General features: G+C 42.5%; 1 protein-coding gene across 3 annotated transcripts in view; it reads right to left on the bottom strand.

The window, feature by feature from the left end:
• Positions 1-23,649, bottom strand: part of GCLC (glutamate-cysteine ligase catalytic subunit) — a 36,356-nt gene extending 12,707 nt beyond the window's left edge. For 2 of the 3 annotated variants that reach the window (XM_082481399.1, XM_082481400.1), the window contains exons 1-7: positions 23,429-23,649; positions 8,616-8,728; positions 7,066-7,248; positions 4,158-4,271; positions 3,376-3,434; positions 3,150-3,286; positions 218-292 (exon numbers count right to left, since the gene is read on the bottom strand). In XM_082481399.1, coding sequence (XP_082337525.1) covers positions 218-292; positions 3,150-3,286; positions 3,376-3,434; positions 4,158-4,271; positions 7,066-7,248; positions 8,616-8,728; positions 23,429-23,578 — 831 coding nt within the window. In that variant the 5' untranslated portion in view covers positions 23,579-23,649. The remainder of the gene's footprint in view (positions 1-217; positions 293-3,149; positions 3,287-3,375; positions 3,435-4,157; positions 4,272-7,065; positions 7,249-8,615; positions 8,729-23,428) is intronic. The other variant, XM_082481401.1, reaches the window with a different exon arrangement.
• Positions 23,650-25,017: the final 1,368 nt, after the last annotated feature.

The following is a 25,017-nucleotide window of genomic DNA, read 5'->3' as shown; positions in this document are numbered from 1 at the left end:
AGGAGAAGAAACAGACATCATCTGTTTTGTGGTGTCACTTGGACATCAAATGAATCACACTGCTCATGTGACAATCTAGCAAGAGACTGATTTCTCCCAGAGTATCAAATTTGGGAGTAGGATTCAAGTTTTTTTTTTTTAATTTAAATTTTTTTTTTTTTACATGTAGTGGCTTTCACTCAACGAAGAGCTGATGTGATAAAAGTCCATTACTTACCACAATGGGACAGATTGTGGCCAGCTGATCATAGAGATACCTTGCTTCAGAAATACTGCAAGCCTGGAATGTTACCTGTTGGAAGAAGTACAATTGCTGTCACATTTTCTATAATCATAGTGCAAGCACAGCCTTCCTAAATTTAGAATCAATGGTATAATAAAACATTTTAAATATCAATAATTTTAAGGGTTTTTTTTTTTGTTTGGTTTATTTTGGGTGGAGTTTTTTGTTTGGGTTACCACCCCCCAATTCTTAGACAAACTTTCACCCCATCCATCAGCAGCATTTATATCACAAGCTCATTTCCACAGCATTTCCATCTTCATTAAAAGATTTCAGACTACAATGTTTCGGCTGTGAGGCTAAACATACAAACATTTGGAAGAACCAAAGAAAACTTAGTTAACACCTACAATACACACAGGTCAGTAATGCACCTCCAGGAAATAAGCCAGGAACCTACATACTTAGAACAACAGTCAGAAACTATTGTAGATGTAACATTTATTTTATGTGACTGCTAATCCTGTTTTAAAGAACATTTTACGACACCTTTGTTTGATCCCGTCAAACTGTGAAAAGTAAGTATTTTGTGCTTACTGTAACTTTTGTTTAACAAAAAAATGTCCAGTTTTGCCTGTATTAGAGACCAGGACACAGCAAAAGATGGAAAATAAATGCTATTTGCAGAAGCCACCCATGATGTTGAAGCCCTTCCACACATAGGCCACTGGAAAATATAACTCCTTTGCAACATTTGGTGAAATTTGCTCAGAGCAGCATCAAATACAAGACACATTTCTAGTAGCAGACCTTACCCTCCAGACTTCTAAACTGACACTTTATGCATTTTAAAAATGCAGAGGGGGATCAATCGCCTCAAAACTGTTAGGAGACGCTAAACAAATTAAAAGCCTCCCTCTCCTTCTTCGCAGTTTACATATTCATAGAACAGAGGGTAACTCAGATGGGCGTATATGCCTGTACCACTAGCAAATACTGTGCAACAGGCTTCAGCTTTAAAATCACCATCACTGCTTATTGTCCTGAAGAACAACAGCCGAACACAGATTTTCCTCTTCTATGGATTACAAGTAGACAGTCCCACAAAACACACAAGTTCTTCTCAGTCTGCCACTGAAACCTGACCCAACCCCAAGTAAGCTTTAAAAAAAACCCAACAACCAACCAACAAAAAAGACCAAAAAGCCCCAAACTCCCGAGCTCACTGGTGGGCTCAGTGGCAGATTTTTTTTTGGGGGGGGGGGGGGGAGGGCTTGAGGGAACATTGGATTTGTGTGTGTTTTGCAGCCAACATTCATTAAAACATCCCAAGTCAGAAAAAGGGTGTGTGGTAAAGAAAGTGTTTCTTCTGTGTCTGTCCTTCCAAGTGGCTATCAGAAAAAGAAAGAAAAATGTATTTTGAAAAGACAGGACTATTTAACTCTCTTGAAGAGAAGCAGCTAAGTATGATTTCTCATCACTAATTTTGGACTTCCAGCACTAGGGAACCTGCCTTGGGGTTTAGTGGGACAAGGCACGTATACTTTTTCCCCTGATAGAGTGATATCCACTTCCCCTCCCTTTTTGTGTTTATTCCAAATCACACTAAATTTGGGATTCCACCTGGTTTCTAGCCAAACATCCCATTACAGAGGAAAAGGGCACAGCAGTCTTCTCCAGAGGAGGGCTGCCGGCACTGCAAGGACTGCAGAAAGCAGCAGGCACGAGCACAAGGCTCAGCAGGCATAGGGGCATGAAGCCTCAAAAGAGGCAGTAGTGCAACAGTTTGCCCTGCCGTGCATAGGGGCAGCGCCTCCCACCCCACCGTTGCTGCAGGCTGCCCCAACCGAGCTCATCAGGGCATTGTTTTTAACCTTGGAAATATAGCAAACCAAGTGGTAGCTTGGTACATAGTGAGGAAAAAACAGAAGTATGGATTCTGCAAACTACCTTACAGAAAATAGGTGCGGAATACATGTTTTCTTTCTAGTCGGTTATCAAGAATTACCAGTTGATACACAAGCAGCTACTTACAGCACCTGCCAGCCTTGTTTTCATTCTCCCTTTCAAGATAACAAAACTACCGAATTTGAGCACTGATGACAAGAATGGGGAAGAGCGAAATGGTATTCCATAAAAAGGGATTTAATGCATTTTTAAACAAGTTCATAAAAGGGCTGAAGGGTAAGGCTGTATTTCTCTTATTGGTCTTAAATAAGAAAGAGATGGTACAAAATAGACCGTATCAAACTATGCTTTGTAAAAATACGCAGTATTATGTACACTTTTCTACTTCATCAGATTCTCCCTAGTTTACCACCCTTAGTGACAAATCATACTTAGCTGCTGTCAAGAACCTTTTATTTATTCAGCTTTTGTAATTTCTCAATCTCAAAGGGAAATGCTTTGAATGGGGTTATTTCTACCAGTGCTGTGAAAAAAACAAGAGCTTGGAGAATTTCCTTTAATCCCCTAGAAACTTAACACTAGCCTCTTCCTAGCTCTGCTTCCAAGACGGTGGTGGTAACAGGCAGATTTTATCAACAGCCAAATACATTGCTATTACCTAAACCATCAGCCCCTAACATCAGGTTACTGTGATAGAGAAACCATTTAAAACAGATATTGAAAGAATTAAAACACTCCCAAGATACAGCACCCAGATTTAAAACGGAGGATACTGTAACATAGTAGTAACTCAGGCAAATGAATGAAAACAATGAAAAGTGAGCTTGCATTAATGGGAGAAAATAGAACCAAAAGGAGACCCCAGCACGCAGTAACAGAAGACAGCTACCCATATGGATTGGGCAGGTTCACAACACATGAATTAAGCTAAAGAAACCAGACATAAGGCAAATCTTAAAAAGGGAAGCATTTAGGGAAGACAACATTCAGTACCATCTTGAAAGCAGATGCATTTTACCTGAAGACAGCAGTTTCCCATTCCAAAACCCATAGCATCCATGTATATATAGTCTGGCTTTGCTGCCTTTGCCGCTTCTCCATCATCATTAGGAAATGTTTCAATAAATGGTGATGGCGTGTTCTTATCTTTAAATACTGTGTGAAAAATGCAGGCACTCAGTAACCCAGAGCATTAGATCGAACAATTATTTTGAAAAAGAAAGAAGACAGATTGAATTACTTACTTGGTACATTTATCACAACCTTCTCTCCTCTTCGGTGCCGAATGTTTCTGGTCAGTGTACTACAACAACAACAACAGTTTGCTGAAATACCTGACAGTTTCTCTTTATGCAAATGTTTTTGCAGTTAGTTTCTCAGCAATTCTCAGGGTTTCAGAATGTGAAATTTCTATTTATTTTGAGCATTTTCTTCAGGATACTTCTTTTCCTAGTTTAAGATAAACTATAACAGACACAACGCCAAATTTTTCAGGCAGAAGTAGAAGGCTACTGACCTGAAGAACACAATGGTAAGTGAAAAGGCACACTTATTTTTTTAAGTAGAATGATTTTCATTCTCCTAAGCCTCACCTCACAATGAAAACTCCCCTCACACTACACGGGTAGTTTGACACCATGCTCCATTTCAGAGTAACTATGGCAAGTTACTGAGTACACTGAGATGTTGCTGTGACATGCCTGAGCAAGAGCTGGATTAACTGTGATAGAAGTGGTTAGCCATGGGATTTCAAACTGGAAACAATTTTGCAGTAGCATAATGAACACCTTTTGCCCCATAATGGCGTGAACTATATAAAGTTACTTGAATTTAACAGTTTACTTTCTTAAGTCACTTTGACAGAAAATACATGTCATCACAACCATCTCTGCCCAAGTCCTTGTGGTAACTGCAGCAACTAGCCACATAGCTCTCTATTCCAGCAATGTAAAGAAATGTATGCCCAGGATATTTAGGCACAGAAAAATATTCAGCTTCTCATTCACACTCTCAAAAATACTCTTACCTAAATCTGGGATGTTTATTGATGGCTTCGTCTGGAAAAAAGAGGGATTTTGAAGCTCCTCCTTCTACTGGCGTTGGCTTATATTCTGGCAGTGTAAACCCAGTACACCCTAACCTATGTAACAGAACAACAAGATTCAAGCTATAATTAAAACAGACTGTGATTTTAAAATGGTCAGATGATCGAGATTAGGATTCTAGCAGACAAAGGAGTAAGAAGAGGTGTTTTTTTTTTAAAAGCTTTCATCTACCTTAAGTATTTCTGAAGTGCTTTTCAAGACTGCTACCTATGCATGTGGAATTGCCAGGAAGAGGTCTTAAAACAGTTGCCACTAAAACAGTTGCCATTAAAAGGTCAGTACTGGCTAATAACCAGCTTCTGTGGTGGTTAAACAATTTTTTTTTAAAAAAAAAAAAAACAAACACTACTCTAACATTGGACAGTAAACATGGATCTCTTCGGTGGCTGAAGCAGGAAACTTTACAGTATTATGCAGAGTACACACACATTTTACTGTGTTAGCACCTGTCATCAATACTGACATGCAGCTGCATTCTGGCCCTTAAGCAGTTTCTCTAGAGGGTACAGGTTAACATTGATTGCTGAAGTAATTTATCCAGAGCTGCCCCCAACAATCTACCACTGTTAAAACAACCTCCTAATGAACTCTGTAAGAATTAGAGGTAGTTTCAAGTGATACACACATCTCAAGTCGCACAGCAGTTTGCTATTTTAGAACTCTGAAAAACCCATAAATAAAAGAAATGTAATAAGCAAAGAAAAATTAGACTATTAGGTGTAAAATGCTGACAGATATGCAAGTAAATCAGAATATAAGCCTCTTCTTTGGAACCTCCATTGTAAGTTTAGTAGTCATCTGAAACAAGAATAAGTAAGTTTTCAGTACAACTGAGACAAAAGAGCACTTGAGAAGCTGGAGGTAAAGTTGCAGAACATTAATTTCTCCATGCAGCACAGTATAAAATACAAAGACTGTGCTATCTCAAGAGGCTCTAGTATTTGGATGTATAAAAAAGGGTTAGCTGACAGAACTACAAGCAAACTACTCAAAATACCAGGAAACACTCACATTTCTGGAAATATTATGTTCGACATGTATTTCATTATTGGTTTCTTCTTCCTGGTTTAAGTATACAAGTTGTCCTACAACATCTAAACCCAAATTCATCATTTACATAAGTGCAACATTGTAAACTGCATCACTCCAGTCCTCAAGAAAGAAAACAGCTTTCTGGTCCAGTAGCAAGGGCTCACAAATTTAAGAACTAGGGATATTCATTTAGCTTCTAAGGTAGTATTTTTTTAATATTTAAGCATTTTCAGGTTTATTCATTTTTAACCGCATTATTTGAATTTGAATAAGCTTTCTTTACTTTTCTTCTGTCAGCACTCTAACAAGGTTTTTTTTTGCCTTTTCAGATGCACACATGTATATGCACAGATGCACAGAGACATATGTACGTTATTGTAGAGAGAATGTAGTAAAAACCCCCAAAGCCACAAAACCTCAGAAATACACGTTAGCAAAGCTCCAGTCAAACCAACAGGGACTTGAATGGCAAGGCAGCAAAAGGCAGAAACAAGAAACTAAATAGGCTAGGGAGAGCAATCTCTGAAAACTGTGTTTGGGATGACCCATAAGTAGTAAACAAACTACATTTTATTATTTACTGGATTTCACTGAAGTCCAGTGTATTGCTCCTACAGTGATGTAAAAAGTATTTATCTGTATCTACAAAGCGATGAAGAACTCTCCCTTTATTCTTTGCAAGACTGAAAAATTCACTAAACGACAACCTATTTGTAAGGTTGTAGGGAAAAAAACACCTCAATTCTGTAACACACAGAGAGCTACTTAACCATTGGACTTTAAATAAGCTCCTATTACCTTAAAGATATCTAGTGTAGCTCCCATAAAGAGGAAGCATGTTTTGTCAACAAAATGTTCTTAAAATAGTATTCATGGAGCATAACACAGGCATTTTGGTACCTAAACTTCATGGCTAAGTCACATTTTGTACTATTCCTGCTCTCAGCAAGAACTTAGGCCATTGCATTCTGTACTATACAAGAAACCAGCCAGTAAGGCCAGCTGCTTCTCTTCTACTGCACAGCAATTATTTTTTTTTCCGCTATTTTAAGCATAACTATCTTCATTCATTTGACTCACCATGCTAGTTAGAATGAACGTAATAAATCCCTGCCTCGAATTATGTTTGAAAGGAAAGTCAAAAAGTACAGTTTCTCCTAGGTAATGAAGTACATCCTGAATTTCATTTCTTCAGGAGTCTCTTTACAACAATAAAAACAAGTAAATCTACCCTATGTAAGGGTGTTACAAATCCAGGAGAGGTGCACTCCTTTCTAGATTCAAAAAGTACAGTACTACAGAAATTTTAAGTCTTCATTTTGTAAGAATAATAGCATTCCTGTTCTACTGTGTGCTCCAAGCCACCAGAAGAAGTTTGTATGTGCTTTAGTGGAAAAAGTGTTAAAAAATAGATCAGGTTAGCCACGTTTTACAAAACTGCTATTTAAAAACATCAAAGCTTGCAAAATAGGTAAAGAGAAACCTTTTACATAGGATTTGCCCTATCAATTCAAGATAGCAGACAACTCTACATACAATACTTTATGTTATGAATATGCAGCTATTCTCTCCTAATATAAAATCACCACAGCTTAGAAGTAACCTAAAAATATAAAAGATGCTTATTTGTTTGTCTCACTGCAATAAAAATTTTAGGAAACACAACTGGAACGTTAAGTCAAAGTACTTTGAATCATATTTTGCTCGGTTTCATTGTACAGCTTAGCTATATGCAATAAGGAGAAAAAGCATACGTGGAGAAGAGGAAACAGCATTACATTTCAACAACCGCCTCACCTTGGAAATGATGTCACAGTGCAAACAGCCTCATTTTCTTTAAGCACAGAAGCAGCCTCTTGCCGCCTTTTCCTCATGTTGTCTTGCACAGTGTTGAATTCAGACATGGTTCCCCCGTACGGCTGCCCAGGTGTCCCTTCAATCATATAGCTTCCATATTCTGGTCGCCAGAGTGTTGGATGGCTATAATAAAAGAAAAGCCTTGTTTAGATATTACTACAACTTCAAAAGAAATAGATTATTTGTGAGAATTTCAAAAATTAATGAACCTGCAGGAAAAATCTCCTGAAGCTGATTATTCAATAGAGTAACACAACATACGTTCCAATGTACCTCACTGCTGGGAGACAGCAAAAAGAAATTAAGGCACAGTTTGGCAGTAGGAAGTATTGATGTGAAGTGCAGTAAGTAGAATTTGCCTATGTCAAACTGCAATCACCTTTAGTATCTCCCTCATGCCTTGTTTCTTGAGGTTTTAACTGGAACTGGAAAATACAGAACATTCAACCTTTTCCACAGTACAAGGCAAGGCAAAAGTTATCCTCAATTTCTTCCTTCTACTGCCTGTGAATACCCGGTCCTGTTTCACAAATGTATTAGGTTAAGAGAAGAAATGAAGTTTGAGTGTACCTAGTCACCCCTGAAAAGGCACTTGTGAAGCTGTGCCATCTCTATGGAGCACACTCTACCAGAGGCAGAGCCACATCTCCCCTACTGTTCTGGAAGTAGTAGTTCTGAGCATAAAAGCAGAAGGATTCCTTCTTGCAGGCTTTCGATAGTCCCTCTACCAAGGAAGACAGACAGGGAAGCCTTACTGGAAGATGTGGTTAAGGTACCTTGAAAGAAGCAGACAGGCCCAGGGCATAAAAGCCTTTCATCACAACAGCAGAGTTTCTCCACCTTCCTGTACGCTGTGACCTGCATTCAGCTCTCTTCAGTGAAGGCGCTTTGCTGTCTCTGGTCACATTTCTCTGCTGCCATCAATTAAAAGGCAATTCACACTTTTCTGGCTAGTTAAAGTAGGAATATGATCCAGTTATTCTTGAAAACTTCATGGGAGAGGATGGGGAAGAACTGCCCTGCTGTCCTTACACCTACCTTCCTAATTCTGCCAGAAATGGGAGACGCTCCTACAGACAACAGGCTTCCCTATACAGCCCTCACTCGCTCCTGTCCTCAGGGATACGGGGGCGAGTGGACACACACATTCTTCATGAGGCAGGGGAGGTGTAGTATGTGATTATGGTGTACACACAGACACAAAACCAGAGCAAGACAAAACAAATACGCAAACTGCAACTTCTGTGGGCTCACTGTTACATCCTTTTTTTTTTTTTTTCAAGTTATAACGCAAAGGGTGTGTGAACTGCCTGCAAGTGTGCTCAAAATCTTTCACTTCCTGCACCCCAACTTTATCTGAAAATATCAGTATCTGTGGCTTATGGTTTTACCAACAGCAGACTCAAAAGTTAAGCCATGATACTGTACAGAATTTTGTAGACATAACAGGAGAAAAGAGAAAAAAAAAGAAACAGGAACCAGCTACTCACTTGGGGTTTACCTTCTCCCCCTTGTCTTGCAGTGTTTGAAGAACTTCTTCACCACAGAGCACCAAGCGCACTTTCTTATTCTCGTGGTCAAATTTTACTAACATATATTCCACCTTTTAAATAATAAAAACAAAATAAACAATTAAATGGTAAGATTCTGTTCGCACACAAACACATCGGCACATAATTTTAAGGGGGGGGGGGGGGGGGGGCAAAAAAAAAAAGAGGTATGCCAGACTGAACTTTCTCTCTACAGAAGCTTAAAAACCATCATTAACTATGAATGCAGTAAACAATACCGCAGAAGATGGATGGATGGATGGATGGATGCTTATTTCATCTTAACTAAAGAACTGAAATTCCTTGAAATCAACCTTGAAAATTTTTTCCCTCCATGTCTAGTTGTGGATATTTTGCAAAAAGATTCCCAAGTTTGTATTTGCTTCCACATTATTTTTCAGACAAAAATTTTAAAATCCTATGCAAGCTATTAACCACAAACATCTCTCTGTCATCCCATGAATTACAGTCTCTGCTGCTGATGAAAAACAACCCAACAAAAACGACTCATTCTACAAACAAGACATTAATTTACACCCATCACTTGTTGGAACTATTTAAGAGTAGCACGACAAAGCCTCATTTACACCAGGGAAAAGCCCACAGTTGTTAGACACAGCATCAGTCCTGCTATTTATTAATGCACTCCAGCTCTTGGTACAGCAGAGGTTTTTCCACCCCTTCCTGATTCAGCTTTGCTGCCACCTTTGATTCCCCTCCTGCCCAGCAGCGTACCTTGCCCCAAGACCTCTGCCTCCTCACCCCTGCTCCAGGCTGCGACCCACAGCCACTCCTGGTGACACATCAGTGGAGACCTCAATCCAACAAGCTGCCAATGACAGCAGTGCCAACACTGCAATCCCAACACTGGAGAATATTGTTTCCCCAGCAGAGATTATCTGAAAGCAGCCAAATCTGAAACACCCTCATGTCAAACTTTCTAATCTCCACGCATACTTGCTATCAAAGCTCCTGTGAAGACTTTTAGAGCGTTACCCAGTATAGCAACCAAACAGCTGCCTGGACCTTATAGCCCTTCAATACTTACCAATATAATCTATTTGAGACCTATTTGGCAGGGGATGCTTTGCATTGTTCTGGGAAGCGTGGCAGAAAAAATAGCCCCCAAGTGTGACGTACTGCTCACCACATAAAAGCAGAAGTAGCACATAGAAATTCATCAGAAGGGTACTGGTTTTGAAACCCCCTGGCTGGACCAGCGGTGATAGGCAGTGCCTTTTGTTGGAGGCTCTCAAACCGCTGCCTCAAGACCTTCACAGCTCATCTAATACAAACATCAACCTGTAGTTAAAAATTCAGGTTGCAGTTCCACAGCCAGCACTTGTCAGAAGTTTGGCACTGTGCTCCTCAGTTTTGTTTTTTGCCAGTGCCTACAAATGCATCCACTGGTACTTACCAAACACCACTGCTCCAGCCCCAGGAGTTCAGACTCATGCAAGATGCTGATGTTGCAGTGTACCAACTCACAGCAACTTCTATTTTGTACAGAAGTCTGATGCGTATAGGAAAACAGCTTGCCAAAACACAGGAAATTTGTGTAGTGTTTTCCAGCACACGGTAAATAGATTTGTGGGCTTCATGTTCTTTGGTTGCTTCTGTGTTCATGGAAGAGTTGTTGCTAGCTACCGCGACAACAAATATAATCCTCTGTTGGGATTTGCGATTAAATCACAAGCAGCATTATCCAAGAGTGTTTGTAATTCTACAGAATCTGATTAGACACAAACTCTGGAGGGACTTATTCAACAATTATACATGTTCTCTATATTTAAGATCAAATTTTAATCCCCTAAAGAAAAATGATTTCTCGTTTCTGTGCAAGACAGCTTTTCTTTGAGTGATATATTTTGTGGTTTGTGTGTATTACGCCACAATAATCTACTTGACATAACTACAGACTGTAGAATCACCAAATGGTTTAGGTTGGAAGGGACCTTCAAGATCATCTAGTTCCAAGCCCCCTGCCATGGCCAGGGACACCTCCCACTAGACCAGGTTGCTCAAAGCCCCATCCAGCCTGGCCTTGAACACTTCCAGGGATGGGGATCCACAACTTTCCTGGGCAATTTGTTCCAGTGCCTCACCACTCCCGTAGTGACAATTTTCTTCCCAATATCTAAGCTAAATCTCCCTTCTTCCAGTTTGAAGCCATTAGCCCTCATCCTATCACTACATGCCCTTGTAAAAAGGCCCTCTCCAGCCTTCTTCTAGGCCCCTTTCAGATACTGGAAGGCTGCTGTAAGGTCTCCCTCGAGTCTTCTCCTCTCCAGGCTGAACAGCCCCAATTCTCTCAGCCTGTCTTCATAGGTAGGAGAGGTGCTCCAGCTCTGTGATCATCTTCGTGGCCCTCCTCTGGACCCGCTCCAACACGTCCATGTCCTTCTTATGTTGGGGGCTCCAGAGCTGGACACAGTATTCCAGGTGGGGAATACGGTACTGGAAAAGTACAGTCAACCAGAACGCACTCCAGCACCAACTTACTTGTTACCTAGCACCAGTCTCTCCAGTGACACTTGATCCATGATTACTGGCAATAAAAAGGGCCTTCTCTAACACCTTCCAGTTTCCTACTATCTCCTCCTGCTTTGGAAAAGCATCATCCTCACTCAGACCCAGTCTGAACTATGGGACGTACACAAGGACACCATTCTCCAAATCATACAGACAGACGTGTGAATGGGCATCAAGCCCACCGCCCATGTGGGCTGATAGCAGAAGAGAGGGCAAAGGAAGTACAGCTGCCTTCAAGAGACCCCAAAGCTGAACATTTGTCCACCATTACATTAATATGTTACTGTGATTAGCCTACTGTCTTAAAAATCCCTCTCTAAATGTAACTGCAATGAGCTGGTGGTATGAACACTGCACTTCTCTATAAACTGCACTACAAGTTTCACAAAAGAAAATAAGCTGAAAGTGTAAAAGAAACATTAAGCCAAGGTGGAAAAAACAAAGAAATGAAAATGTTTCATAATCCGAGTGCAGTAGTTAATATATCACATTTATACATCTAGCTTTAGAAACAACTACTACTCTTGCCTCCAGAAACATTGACTAAATCTTCAAAGCTGTCTTAACATAGAGAAGATCTGCCATTAATTTTAATGAGAAAAAAACCCCAAAATTTCAGATGGCTGCCAACAATTCCAAGTAACCCACAGAGTATCTTGCCAACAGAGGGACTGACTGAATGGCCATCCTTAAAGAATTTAATTTAAGCTCATCAAAAGATTTAGCCTACAGCTAGAAAGAAACAAACAAATTCAGAGTTCACATATTTTTACATTTAACTTCAGCTCGTCATTCACAGACTTCTCACATGTTTTCTATCCACAATAAAGCTCAGAGAATTGCAGCCAAGTTGAAAGCATCAGCACCCTGGCAGAGCTTCAAGAATCCGAAAGTCAAATATGTAGGGTTTCACCCAACATTCATAACTCATCATTTTGCCAAGCTCTTTTGAGTTCACTTTTCTTCCTAATTTTAACTAGTCTCCTTGAGCAAGCAACAAAATACACATCAGGTCAAACTACTGATGCAGATGGCTGACAAGCAGCCTTGCTAAGAGCCAACCAGGAAAACACACCCTGCCATGGTAAGAAAGGTGACCACTTTGGACCTGTGTCCCCACCTGGTGCTCTTACCCCACAGCAAACCCTACTATGCATCTCTATCCTCCGTCCAGCATGTGCTGCAAGGCTGATCAGGATGAAAGGTTCTCCCTGCGGACAGACACACTCAACACCGCTTCCGTGGACAGACCTCTCTGACCAGCCCAGGTCTGCACAGCTTGCATGTTTGCTGTAGCACCTTACCAGGAGAAGGAACAACAGCTGGGCCAGCAAGGTCACAAAGCAAAAGCTGTAAATCCACACACGCACAGAGAGCAAGCCTAAAAAAATTGTTCAAAGCTAAATGCATTTTAAAAGCAAATAAATTCTCAGTTAAAACAAATAATCTGAGTATAACAGATCTACCCATGAACCAACACAAAGAAAAATTCTTCTTTACAGGCTTCCTTCCTCTCAAGTACCGACTTGCCATGTACTGCATCTACAGAGTACTTCCACACCAGCTCCGCTCCACCACTGTATCTTCTAGGGATGGGTAGGCACCATTAGGTTGCCAGCAAGACAGCACCCAGAACAGCATTACTTCACTTGTCATGATTATTTCTCACAGTTGGCTACCAAGGAAATTTCAGGCTTTTGAAAATTCTTTGACATCACCTCTGTAAATACAACCACAAGTGAGACCTTGAAGGCCCTCAACTGGTGAGGAGCCAAATCACTCTCCATGCATTAAGGCAAACAGTCATGCAGGACTTGCCTGGTGGCAAAGTGAAAGATGATTGTTCTCTGGAAATGGATAAGTGTGTCTGAAATTATGTTTGAATGCCTGCGTTATTTGACCATAATTCCACATATTATGTCTGCATAAAGCACACTACTTAAAAATGAAGAAGTATCAGTCAAGTGACTCTTTAGCAGCAGTTCTACAGAACAAGGAGAACAAAAGCCAATGCACATCCCACATACAATCACTGTCCAAATACTTGCCTTGGCAGTGGTCTGCTTTCCAACATCAGACCTGCACCTTGCATACTCAATTTAACATCATCATGCTAAGTAAACTGGGAACAAAACCTATCTAATAGTTGAGAGTAAAGCCTCTGCTCCAGAGTTAATGTTAAAATCCTTTAAACATTCAAAGTATTTGCCAGAAGGTATTTCTGCATATGAAAGCACAGGTAAGCATACAGTCTGGACTTTGGTAAGCTCAGAAGTAAGGCACTGAGAAGATTATAGAATAGAGGAAAATAGTTTAAGAATGATCTGAAGGGGAGCTTTTTCGAGAGGAAAGCAATGCAAGTCTGTACACTCTCTAGCTGTGAAAAACAGTTCCCTTTTACCACACTCCTGATTATCCATCTCAGCTGTGGGTGCCCCATCACTGGAAGCGTTCAAGGTCAGATTGGATAGGGCTTTGAGCAGCCTGATCTAGTGGAAGATGTCCCTGCTTATTGCAGGGGAGTGGGACTAGATGATCTTTGAAGGTCCCTTTGAACCCAAACCATTCTGTGATTCTAAAAAAAACGGATCACAGGTGACACATGGACCACCACTGTTCCTCAAGGACAATCTTTTTGACCGTTTCTTTCTGCTTCCACTGCGCAACTACTGCCACGTACTTGGAGCAATCATAGCAGCCTCCTCATACATACCTTCAAGAGAAATTGGAAATTTTCCCTAAACGCCCAGTGAGGTCTCATGGCTTTTGTTTACTATTACCAAAAGCCACTACAACACTTAATATAAGTATTTTCACACAGTAAGCCTCATATATTTACATATACAGTAGAAAATAAAGTGGAGGTAAACTTTCTTCTCAAGACCATCAAAGAAACAAACCCTGTTTCACTGGTTCCATTATGCTTCATTATGGAAAAAAAAAAAAAAAAACAAAACCAAAACCAGAAGTAGCTCCTCCATACATTTATTGGTCAGTTAAAGCATCATCAAAATACCATGTATCATTAAAATGACAGTCTACAGGAGAACATTTTCATAATCTGACTGTTCATTAAAGAATCTCTGCCACAAATTTGCAGTGTTAAGATGGAAAAAGCAGATTTTTTTCCGTAGGTACATGTACTTTTGATAGATGTAGAGCATAATACTAAAGAATTTTTTTTAATGCAGTTATTTTCTCACCACTGCTGTGATAAAACACAGAGCCACAGTAATAACCAGCTGCTAATGTACCTTTAATGAAAGGTTGCTGGCCCACAAAGGCAAGTCTAAGCCCTGAGGGAGTGAAGTTTGGAGGCAAACAAGCCTGGAAGTGCCCCAGAAGCTGGCTACCCTGTTTCTAGCCAGCAAGCCCCCGAATCGCACATTGGCACAAGGCAGAACACTTCCATGCTCACGAGGTTACTATGGGTATTCTCTGTCATAGCAATGATTTCAAAAATCTGCTACGAACAGCAAAACCAAGATTCAAATGTAGTTCCCAAAATGCTTAATTTTGATTAAGCAGACTGGAAGCGGCCAATCAAACAAACAAAGCACCATCTCCAGCTCTATACGAAACCGACTCACAGAAACCATGCCCTAAAACAAAAACACAACTGATGTTTTATAGTACATTGACAATAAGCAAAAAATAAAGGACTTCTACACCATGTTAAAGATGACCATAGATAAAGACAATGAAGAAGATGCAGGGGCTCTCATCTCAGTAAACACAGCCCACCCCAGCTAAGTGCTCCTGCCCGTTTCCCCTCCCACTTGCCAACGTCAGGGTTGCAGATTTTCTTCTTCAGCACGTGATAAGATGTGACTAGAGAATGTCCTGTGCTGCACATACCACAAACCAGGAAGCTGGGTTACTGACAGCTAAAGTCTAGAGGTTATAATCATTTGCATGCTTCTGAAGAACAAGATGTGGCACATTAGTGAACAAAGTGTCTCTTCTTTGACTGCTATGCTATGTAGCACATGAAGTAATACTATAAAAAGATGCCTAGAATGTTAAATTTAGATTTCTGTAGCGAAGACAACTTCAAGACGCTCACTTATGAATTTTTAGATTTAAAGCAGAAATTAACAAGTGGTTTTGGCGCAACTATATTTTCTATTCCCCACAGTTTTAATAAAACAGTTAAAAGACCATTTATTCAACCGTGAAACAAGATGCTGCAAGCTTCTAAATTGCCTCTTGCATCAAAAGGCAAGAAGAAAAAAAACCAAACGTGCAACACCAACAACAAAATCTTCCCTGTACTCATCCCTCCTACTCAGCCTCATACTGTTAAGTAAAATAATGTGTCTGCACAGCAAGGAGAAGAGGAAGTCCTGTGGCAAAAGAGGAGTTATGTTGAAGCAATAGACAACAATCCCATGACAAGACCATAGCAATTCACTTGACATCCACAGATGCAAGTTCACTGTGAATACAACATTTCTCTATCAGAAATATACAAACAGCCCGTAATTTAAGTTTCTCTTATTAAGAGCTGAGATTAGGAAGGAGGCAATCAATGCATACCATGAGCATGGGTCACCATTTATGACAAATCGTAGCTTGTTTAGGAAAAAAAAACAAAAACAAAAAAACCCCTCCGAACTGTTTTCCATGAATCACAAAATTAGTTTTTGAAGAAGCTTCTCCATACAAACTACAGTGCACTACTGCATTGTCACATGCACAACACAGGTAGGTCAGCGGTGCTGCACTACAACCTACACACACCTTGTCACCTGGCCACAGAAAACCCAAGGGGGAGGAAGCTGAAGCAAAATAATCAGTCATCTGGGTGCTTAACACATCATGCATGTTTTGAAAGCTAGAGGTTTAGGTGTAATTCACTTTAGGCTTTCCCTAACATGAGGATTAAAGCCAGGCAGAAAAAGTAGCTTCATGACCATCAGCTAAAGCATCCAGGGAAGGAGTAAACTCTTCAAGGGTACCTATCTTGTTCAAGTCAAGATTTAAGGAGTTATATTTGCATCTATTAGTGTACTCATTTTAGAGGTTGCATATATACGCTGAAGGCTGCCAAGCAGCATGAGCTGATGCGTTAACATCGTACCTTCAGACCCTGCCCCAGAAACACCACTATGATAAAATAGCAGGCACAGCTACAAAACGTATTAAGGACACGCTAAATCTATTTGTAAACAAATAATGCAACTGTCCCTTTATTTAGCTAAATAAAGCTCAGAGAGAAAGGATGAACAGGCAGACACGTGACAAATAACCAAATCATTCACGAGTGCTGCTTCCCCCCATGTGGCAAGCAGGCAAGTACATCGATTAAGACAGCTCCCATTCAGATGCATCCACACATGCCACATTTGGCAGGGGGCCATCACGAGGAATTTCTGCATGAAAGAAATTCAAAAACACATTCTGTTAAGGGAATTTTGCTGGGGGAAGGGGGAGACTACAAATGATTGTCTTAAAGTGACAAAAGCTCAAATGCAAAAAAAACATTTTTGTAAGACTTCAGGCTATGTTAGCTTTATTGTAAGTACAAGACTCCCAGGAAAAGCTTTAAAACAAAGCAATTTCGGTACACTGGTATATTGCAGCAGCTTCTCTCACAAAGTGAGAATGTGAGCTCATCACAGTATTGATGAGTCTGCATAATGACTTGGCTGAATTTTTTTTAAAGAAGATCTATTATTAACAGCCAGGAAAATACAACAACTGTTTTTTGTGATTGTTTTATTTATAAGATATACAGTAAAAAGCTAGTTAGAAAGTTTCAGATGAACATTAAAGAAACCCCACAGGTCACTCAACAATTATCTAAGTGGTTTGGATAGAGGAACATACATCTTGCAGCACATGGAGTTTAAAGAAACTGTAATAAACTGTCTATTCTTGTTGTCCATGTAAAGTGTCTATCTTGGCTTCAAAGTGAGGATGTAGCATCTTGTTCCACAGGACATCTAGGCTTTGTAAAGTAAGTAATTATCCTAGAAGGACATCTGCTGCTTTTCTGTTCCATCAGGTTAGCCAAATTTCTTGTAAAATGAGAAAAGAACACCACCTTTCCCTGTACACTGTGATGTTCCCTGAACCTACTGCTTCTTTGGTCAGTCACACAGTTCTTTCTCATCTCTAGTTGAACATTTCTGTGCACACACGTGTGTCTGTGATGGTTTTGGCTTCGGTAGAGTTAATTTTCTTCATAGTAGCTAGTACAGGGCTATGTTTTAGATTTTTGCTGAAAACAGTGTTGATAATACAGGGATGTTTTAGCTATTGCTCAGCAGAGGCAAGGCCTTTTCTGCTTCTCACATCATCCCACCAGTGACTAGGCTGGTGGTGCACAAGAGGTTGGGAAGGGGACACAGCCGGGACAGCTGACCCCAACTGACCAAAGGGATATTCCATACCATATGACGTCATGCTCAGCACATAAAGCTGAGGGAAGATGGAAGAACAGGGGAACCTTCAGAGTGATGACATTTGTCTTCCCCAGTAACTGCTATATGTGATGGGGCCCTGCTTTCTTGAAGATGGCTGAACACCTCCCTGCTGATGGGAAGTAGTGAATTAATTCCTTGTCTTCCTTTGCTTATGCATGCAGTTTTTGCTGTACCTATTAAACTGCCTTTAGCTTTCTCACTTTTACTCTTCCGATTCTGTCCCCCATCCCACCAGGGGAGGGTGAGCAAGCAGCTACATAGTGCTTAGTTGCTGTCTGGGGTTAAACCACGACAGTGTCTCTCACCAAGCTTTACCTCTGTTTTTTAGAGAAGAGACGACCAAAACTTCATCTGTGTATTTTAGGGATGGTAGCTGTACATATTTTACGCAGCTGGTGAGCTGGATTCACCATTGCTAAAAAATGCCCTAGGCTCTGTTCCTGGTTTTAAATGGGGGACAGACAAACAGGAGCCTCAAACTGTATCTGAATACAAATCCATTTATTTAAGATGTAGCAATTTTACCAGTTTGAAGTTATGCAGATTATAATGCAACATCACTGATCGTATAATTTACACAGTGCTGCTGCCCTGAAAAAAACAAACAAAAAAAACCCATACAGGCTCTAAACCGTAGCAATACATTACTGCAACTTCCCTGGGAAGAATCATTCAAAAAGAAAAGGAGCGCTTTTCACAGCCCAGCCTTTCATTAGGAAAAGAAGAAAGTTTTAAAGAGAGTCATGCACCTTCTAATGAAAAGCAACACCTTTGGCACATTCTGGTAAGAAACCTCTGGCTTCTCTTCTTGGAGCATCTGAGAAGGGCTGCTTCATGTCTTGCACAAGGAAGTGCTGAGTAGCAAATGTTCATTTTAGTTCTCATTTAACTTATTTACAAGGTATAATTTAAAAAAACCCTAATGGATAAGGAGGAGGAATTCAATCAAAAATACAGAAGACAGACCAAAAGAAGGTTAAAAAAGACTGAGAACGAGAACATGCAGAAAAAAAGCCACCCCAAAACAGAATTAAGTCAGGAAGTCTTCAACTTGAAAGCAGTGCAGTGGTACATTTTTTTAGGCTGCCTCATACAATTCATTATCAAACCTTGTTTAAAGGCCTCCAAATTACACTTCAAGTCTCCACAAAGAAAACAATTTTCTAAAAGCTACAGATGCTTATTGTGTGCTATGTCCCAACACTGACAGGAAGAAGGCTCATATGCAACAAAAGGGTCATTATGTCCAATTTCACTAAACAAGGCTGGGCAAGTCAGATTACCATTTCATTCACATATACTTTTAAATAAAACTGTCATGTTTTGCCCATGCTTCCTTTCTACACCCCTCCTTCTGTACGGATCTCCCTCCAGCACACCTTTCTTGACATTTTCATATGCTGAAGCAGCTCCTCCTTACTCTTTATTGTTTCTTTGTCCCCACCAATTTTCCTTTTCCAACTCTTCTTGCTTCTGTCATTTCTTACCAGTCCAAACAGGTGTTCAACCTGGAGAACAACCAACCTGTCCCACATGGCAGCAAAACAGACCACAGAAAAACTTAATCAAGTATGAATACATCTATGTATGAATACATACGTATATGTAGTTACGCACAAAGTACTGTGATTCGTACACTCATGTGCATGCTCAGCACACGGCAATGGCAGTGATCCTAGCCAAGGGCCAGCCATTCCACTTGTCTGATCCGGGTGTCTGCATTAAGCTGCAAAGTGAAATTTAAGCAACATCAGTCAGCAAAAGGAATGCAACCAGCAGACGAGAGGCACTAAACAGCACAAGAGATTGGTAATGCACTGGCACAGAAGAGAGCTTTTTGGGACAAAAGCTGGGAAGCAGCAGAATAGGCTTTGCCTTACTTTCAAAACCCCTTTAAACTATTTTGGTACCACTAACATCTGCCAAGCTGCACAAACTAATTGTCTCATATAATACCTACTAACTCTACTGGACTTTTAAAACACAGTACTGAAGAGTTGCAGGTTTTTGCATCTGCTGCACACACAAAAAAAAGTTAAACTTAACAACCGCTATTCTGCAAATCCAAAGATAAGCATACATTGTTGGATGGGAGAGGAAGACGAAAACACAAGGAGACCATGAGACAGTACTGGTTAGCATGACAGGATCTCCTCAGCAGATCTAATTGTTGCTTAACTTTTGTGGGCATTAAGGCAAGAATAAGGAGGGGTTCAATGAGGGATAATGAGAGAGTTCAGTGTTTTGTATTTTCCACTGTCAGGAGAAGCCAAGCATGAACAGGGAGGCCAACTGTCAATTTTAAATGAGGCAGAAGGATGATTAAGAGGCAAAGGACCTTTGCCTACAAACACAGGTTCAAAGAGACCTTTAGAAAGATTTTTTTTTTTTTAAGGAAGTCTTATTCTGTTACACTCACATTTCTAGGTTTGCTTTTTTTTTTTCCCACCATTGCAAAGACTTCACGGTTGTGGGAAACAGAGTGAAAAAAAGAACTGTCTCCAGAAGACACAACAGCTGTTTGGTAAACCCCTTGGTTCTACAAAGCCTGTAAGCAATAAGATAGTTGACTTTTCAAGAGGCAGCAGAACTGGTGTTTTGACCTTTCCAGCTCTTTACTCAGGGGAGGATGGGAGCACTAGGGAACGCTACCCTGCAATGCAAGTTGTGATGCTGCCTCACTTCCTTCAAAACAAATGCCACCACAAACACTCCACTAGCACTTAGCCTCAACACTTTTGTCTGGCACCCAAGAAACAGAAAGCATATGATGATTCCCGACAGTTTCATTCCCTGGGATGACAGGGAAAGGAGTCCCTACGAGGTTACAAGCACCCTAGAGGACCATCACAGCTCTTATAATGAGTCTTACACACTGCGAAGCGGAGTCCTGTTGAAAACAGATCCAAAGCAAAGACTGGTTCTCACGAGCAAACACTGGATTTCTTTTTCATAATGGCATCAGCTAGATGGGGACAATCTTTAAAGTATTCACACATCTGCCCTGAAAGACAAACTCAGTATATGCTAAGAAAGTTGTTTCCCCACACCCTCCATAAGCATTCCTTAAAAGTGAATTAAAAAAAATACATTTTTGCAAAACATGGTTTCAGAAACAGCTCTCAAACACAACAGTCATTTTGTTTATTCTGATTTAATCTCTACAATTACGTGAGGGCTGTCATCTTCATTCTTGATTTCTATCTTCAAGAGGTTTTTAAGACAATAGAATACCCTCAGGCTATGACTTTATACATGAAGGTCAAAGTGCACTAAAAGCTTTTTATGAAAATTTTCCAAGCTAGTCAGCTGATTCATCTAAGCTGCATGTAAATGTGGCGCCACTTTCTAATAACTAGATATTTGGGAGGAAAAATGGAAAACAAGTTTATTGCTTTTTCCCACTAGTCCACCTACAGCACAGCTGCAATAAGTTATGGAGACAGGTGTGTTTTTGTGTTTGCATAGGAAGAGGACTGGCAACAAGTATCTGGTACACTAACACACTCCTAAATGCTGCGTTATGTAAAAAAAAAAATTGCATAATGCAGTAGAACAAAGATAAGTTGCCACACCTGAGTATATTACCATTTTCTAGAAATCAGAGGTAGGTGATAAACTGGGTTACCTAACCTCTGAATGTTCACAGGCACTTCAAATATGGCTCTTACCTCCATATCAGAAACATGGCAGTAATCATACTGCTCTTAAAATTCTAACTTGCCACACTGGGCATGACATAAGGAAATTGTGAATCTCCTTAAACATAACACACCACCATCTACCAAGCACACTTTCTTCAGTACAGTCCCAACACCAAAGGAAGAACGAGGCTCCTGGGGTGCAGTCTCACCCTACAGCTACGCTTACCAAGTGACTAACCACGGGTGCTGCAGGGGATGGTTCCACCTGCCCCTTTTCTCCACATGTACCTGCTACTTTCCTCACATTAAGCAAAGGACCTAGCAGTGAATCAGCAGAGGCTCTGAGAAAACAAACCACCCTAGAAAACTGAATGGGAAAAGTTTTCTGCTGGTTTAACTTCTTGAACTCGCATAGCCAGTAACAATGCAAAGAAGGCAGAAGAAACACGAGCCTGGAGCAAGGGGAGGGAAGCTGAACCAGCTTGCTAGTGGATCAACCTTATCTAACTTGTGAAATCTCACCCTGAGAAAGCAAGGACAACTAAAATCTAACACCCATTGAAAAATGAGTACCCCATCTTAAAGATTAATGAGAAAACCCTCGAGCTAAGTCTCAGAGCAATAGGGAGCCTCTGCTCTGTTTGTATTCCTGAACTTAAGATTGTGAGGCTCTTCTGTCTGCGTAACTTCTTCATACAAGAGATGTAGGAACACAGGGACGTCAGACAGGGATAGATATAACATTTAAAATTTCCTGAGTCTACACTACTCTGGCTGCAAAACCCTGAGGTGTAGACTAGACGTGCTGGCAGCATCGTTCCCTTCACTGGACAGATTTTAGCAGACAAGCCCCCACTCTCTCCTCTTGAAAACAGCTCCTGTGCTCCGATGCTTGCCTTGCTCAGTTATGTGAGGCATGACAGCAATTCCTTAAAAGAACAGACTTTAAGAGACAAGGTCTCTCAAGATGCACAAGGGGAATAGCATCTTCCTCTGGCAAAGAGCATCTATGAACAGCTATTGTTACCACTCAAAGTTTTCTCTGCTTTTGCTGTTCAAAAAGGAAATGGAGCACAAGATAGACGTGATGGTGAAGCCCCCACATTGCTCTCTTCCTACTCTGCTTTTCCAACTTCCCTGCAGTCATCACAGACACCTCCAAGTGACAAACACTGGACCACACCAACACCACGATCAAGGATGGCTTCTAGCACAGCACACACTAAGCTACTCCCCATCTCCAGGGAAAGCCAGGACCCTCGGGAAATCCTACACCAATACAGGAGGGAGACTCTGCTCCTTGCAGAGCGCGGTCAGTCAGGGGACACACTTCAGTGCAGGTTTGCACAGCGACACGCGTAAGACCTGTGGATAAAGTTACAGTCCTTGGGGACAAAGCACCTGTAACAAAGTTCAAGTCACAACCCGAGCGATCGTCCTCGTTCAAAAAGCAGACTGACTCATGCCAGACACCTGGAAGACTCCGGGGTAAAGCAAGGCTTGGTGAGCCCCCTTTCCACAGGGGTAAGCCAGGACCACAGAGGGACCTGATGCGCGGCGGGCCACCTCTAGTCCCTGCTTCCCTCGCTCCCCTCCCGAAAACAGACTCTGAGGCTGAGCTGGCACCCCCCCGGAGTTCAGACACACACACGCTTAAATCGGACCTCACTCCAGGGAAAATAAACAAACTCCCGGGAAGGAGCAAGTGCTACCAGGCATCGCCGCTCCCAGCAATACACCTCAGGCGGACCTACAGACGCTTGACGGAAGCGCTGAAACTTGCTTTAGCGGTTAAAAAAAAAAAAAAAAAAAAACAAATATAAATCTCAAGGCAATACCGGGGCAACAGCACTGCGCAACCGGAGGCGGCGAGTGCGCGAGGAGGGCGCGCGTGCGGGGGGAAACAAAGGCCCTCCGGGCAGCCTCAACCTTCCCCTCTCGCCGAGCAACGGCGAGCGGCCGCGGACCGCAGGGCGGCGGGCAGGGCTCGGGGCCGCGCCGCGCCGCACCGCAGCGCCCACCCCCGCCACCTGCGCCCGGGTCGTAGAGGCCGCGGCAAGGCCGTGGCGGTGCGGGCCGCGCGGGGGGAAGGGAGGGTTGGGAAGGGGTGGCGGTGGTGGCGGCGGTGGCGGCGGCGGTGTCTCACCTCATCGCCCCACTTGAGGACGTCCTTGTGGCGGTCGCGCAGGGCGCGGTAGATGTGGAGGAACTGGATGATGCCGTGCTTCCGCACGTGCTCGGCGTGCCGCCGCGTCTCCTCCCAGCTCAGCGGCGAGCCCTGCGATAGCAGCCCCATGCCGGCCTGAACGGCGGCGGAGCCGAGAAGGAGGAGGAGGAGATAGAGGATGAGGAAAGCGAAGGCTGCGGGGTGCGCTCTGCGCCGCTGGAGCGGCGGCGAGAGCCGAGGCCGGCACCACACGTGACGGCGGCCGTACGTCAGGCCGTGACTCAGCACTTTCCGCCGTTAGGCCCCGCCCCCTGGGCGGGGTTTGCTGTGGGCGGGCTGAGGCGCCTCAGCAAACCCCGCCCAGGGGGCGGGGCCAGCCCGGCGGCCTGTTGGGGAGGCATCACCTCAGCGGTCCTGGGGGTCTTGTGTGATAAAGGTGTGATGGAACGGGCCTAAATAAAGGTCCTGAGGGGAAGGTTCCCAAGCCGTTGTGTATTTATGGAGATGAATCAGAGCCAGTGTCTTCCACCCCCAAAAATTCAGTGCCTACCGATGCGTTGGGTGGGTGGAGTGAGAGTCCAGAGAGATACACATCATCTCTCCCCCGGGAACATGTTGGCTTTCAGCTGGTGTTTGGCTGTGCCAAGAAAAGGCCCAACTAGTGAAGGTGTTAAAGATGAGTTGGCTGTCTGAGAATTGTCTGGAGAGAATCGGAACAGCACTCATAGAAGCATAGAATGGTTTGGGTTGGAAGGTACCTTTAAAGGTCACCTAGTCCAACCCCCCAGCAATGAGCAGGGACATCTTCAACCAGATCAGGTTGCTCAGAGCCCCATCCAACCTGACCTTGAATGTTTCCAGGGATGGGGCATCTCTGGGAAACCTGTGCTGGTGTTTCACCGCCCTCATTGTAAAAAATTTCTGCCTTATATCTAGTCTAAATCTTCCCTCTTTTAGTTTGAAGCCATTATGCCTTGTCCTGTTGGAACAGGTCCTGATAAAAAGTTCATCCCCGTCTTTCCTGTAGGCCCCCTTTAGGTACTGGAAGGCTGCTATAAGGTCTCCCCAGAGCCTTTTCTTCTCCAGGCTGAACAACCCCAACTCTCTCAGCCTGTCCTCACAGGAGAGGTGCTCCAGCCCTCGGATCATTTTTGTGGCCCTCCTCTGAACCCGCTCCAACAGGTCCATGTCTTTCCTATGTTGGGGGCTCCAGAGCTGGACGCAGTATTCCAGGTGGGGTCTCACGAGAGTGGAGTAGAGGGGCAAAATCACCTCCCTGGACCTGCTGGCCACGCTCCTTCTGATGCAGTCCAGGATGCAGTTGGCTTTCTGAGTTGCGAGTGAACATTGCCAGCTCCTGTCCAGCTTTTTATGCACCAGTATCCCCAAGTCTTTCTCAGCAGGGCTGCTCTCAATCCTTTCATCCCCCAGCCTGTATTGGTACCAGGGGTTGCCCTGACCCAGGTGCAGGACCCTGCTCTTGGCCTTGTTCAACCTCATGAGGTTCACATGGGCCCACTTCTTGAGCCTGTCCAGGCCCTTCTGGATGGGATCCTGACCCTCAGGCG

The sequence above is a fragment of the Vanellus vanellus genome, assembly GCF_965231255.1.
Source record: "Vanellus vanellus genome assembly, chromosome: 3".
Taxonomy (NCBI): domain Eukaryota; kingdom Metazoa; phylum Chordata; class Aves; order Charadriiformes; family Charadriidae; genus Vanellus; species Vanellus vanellus.
Note: the sequence above shows the minus strand (reverse complement) of the source record. Positions and strands in the feature narration are given on the sequence as shown.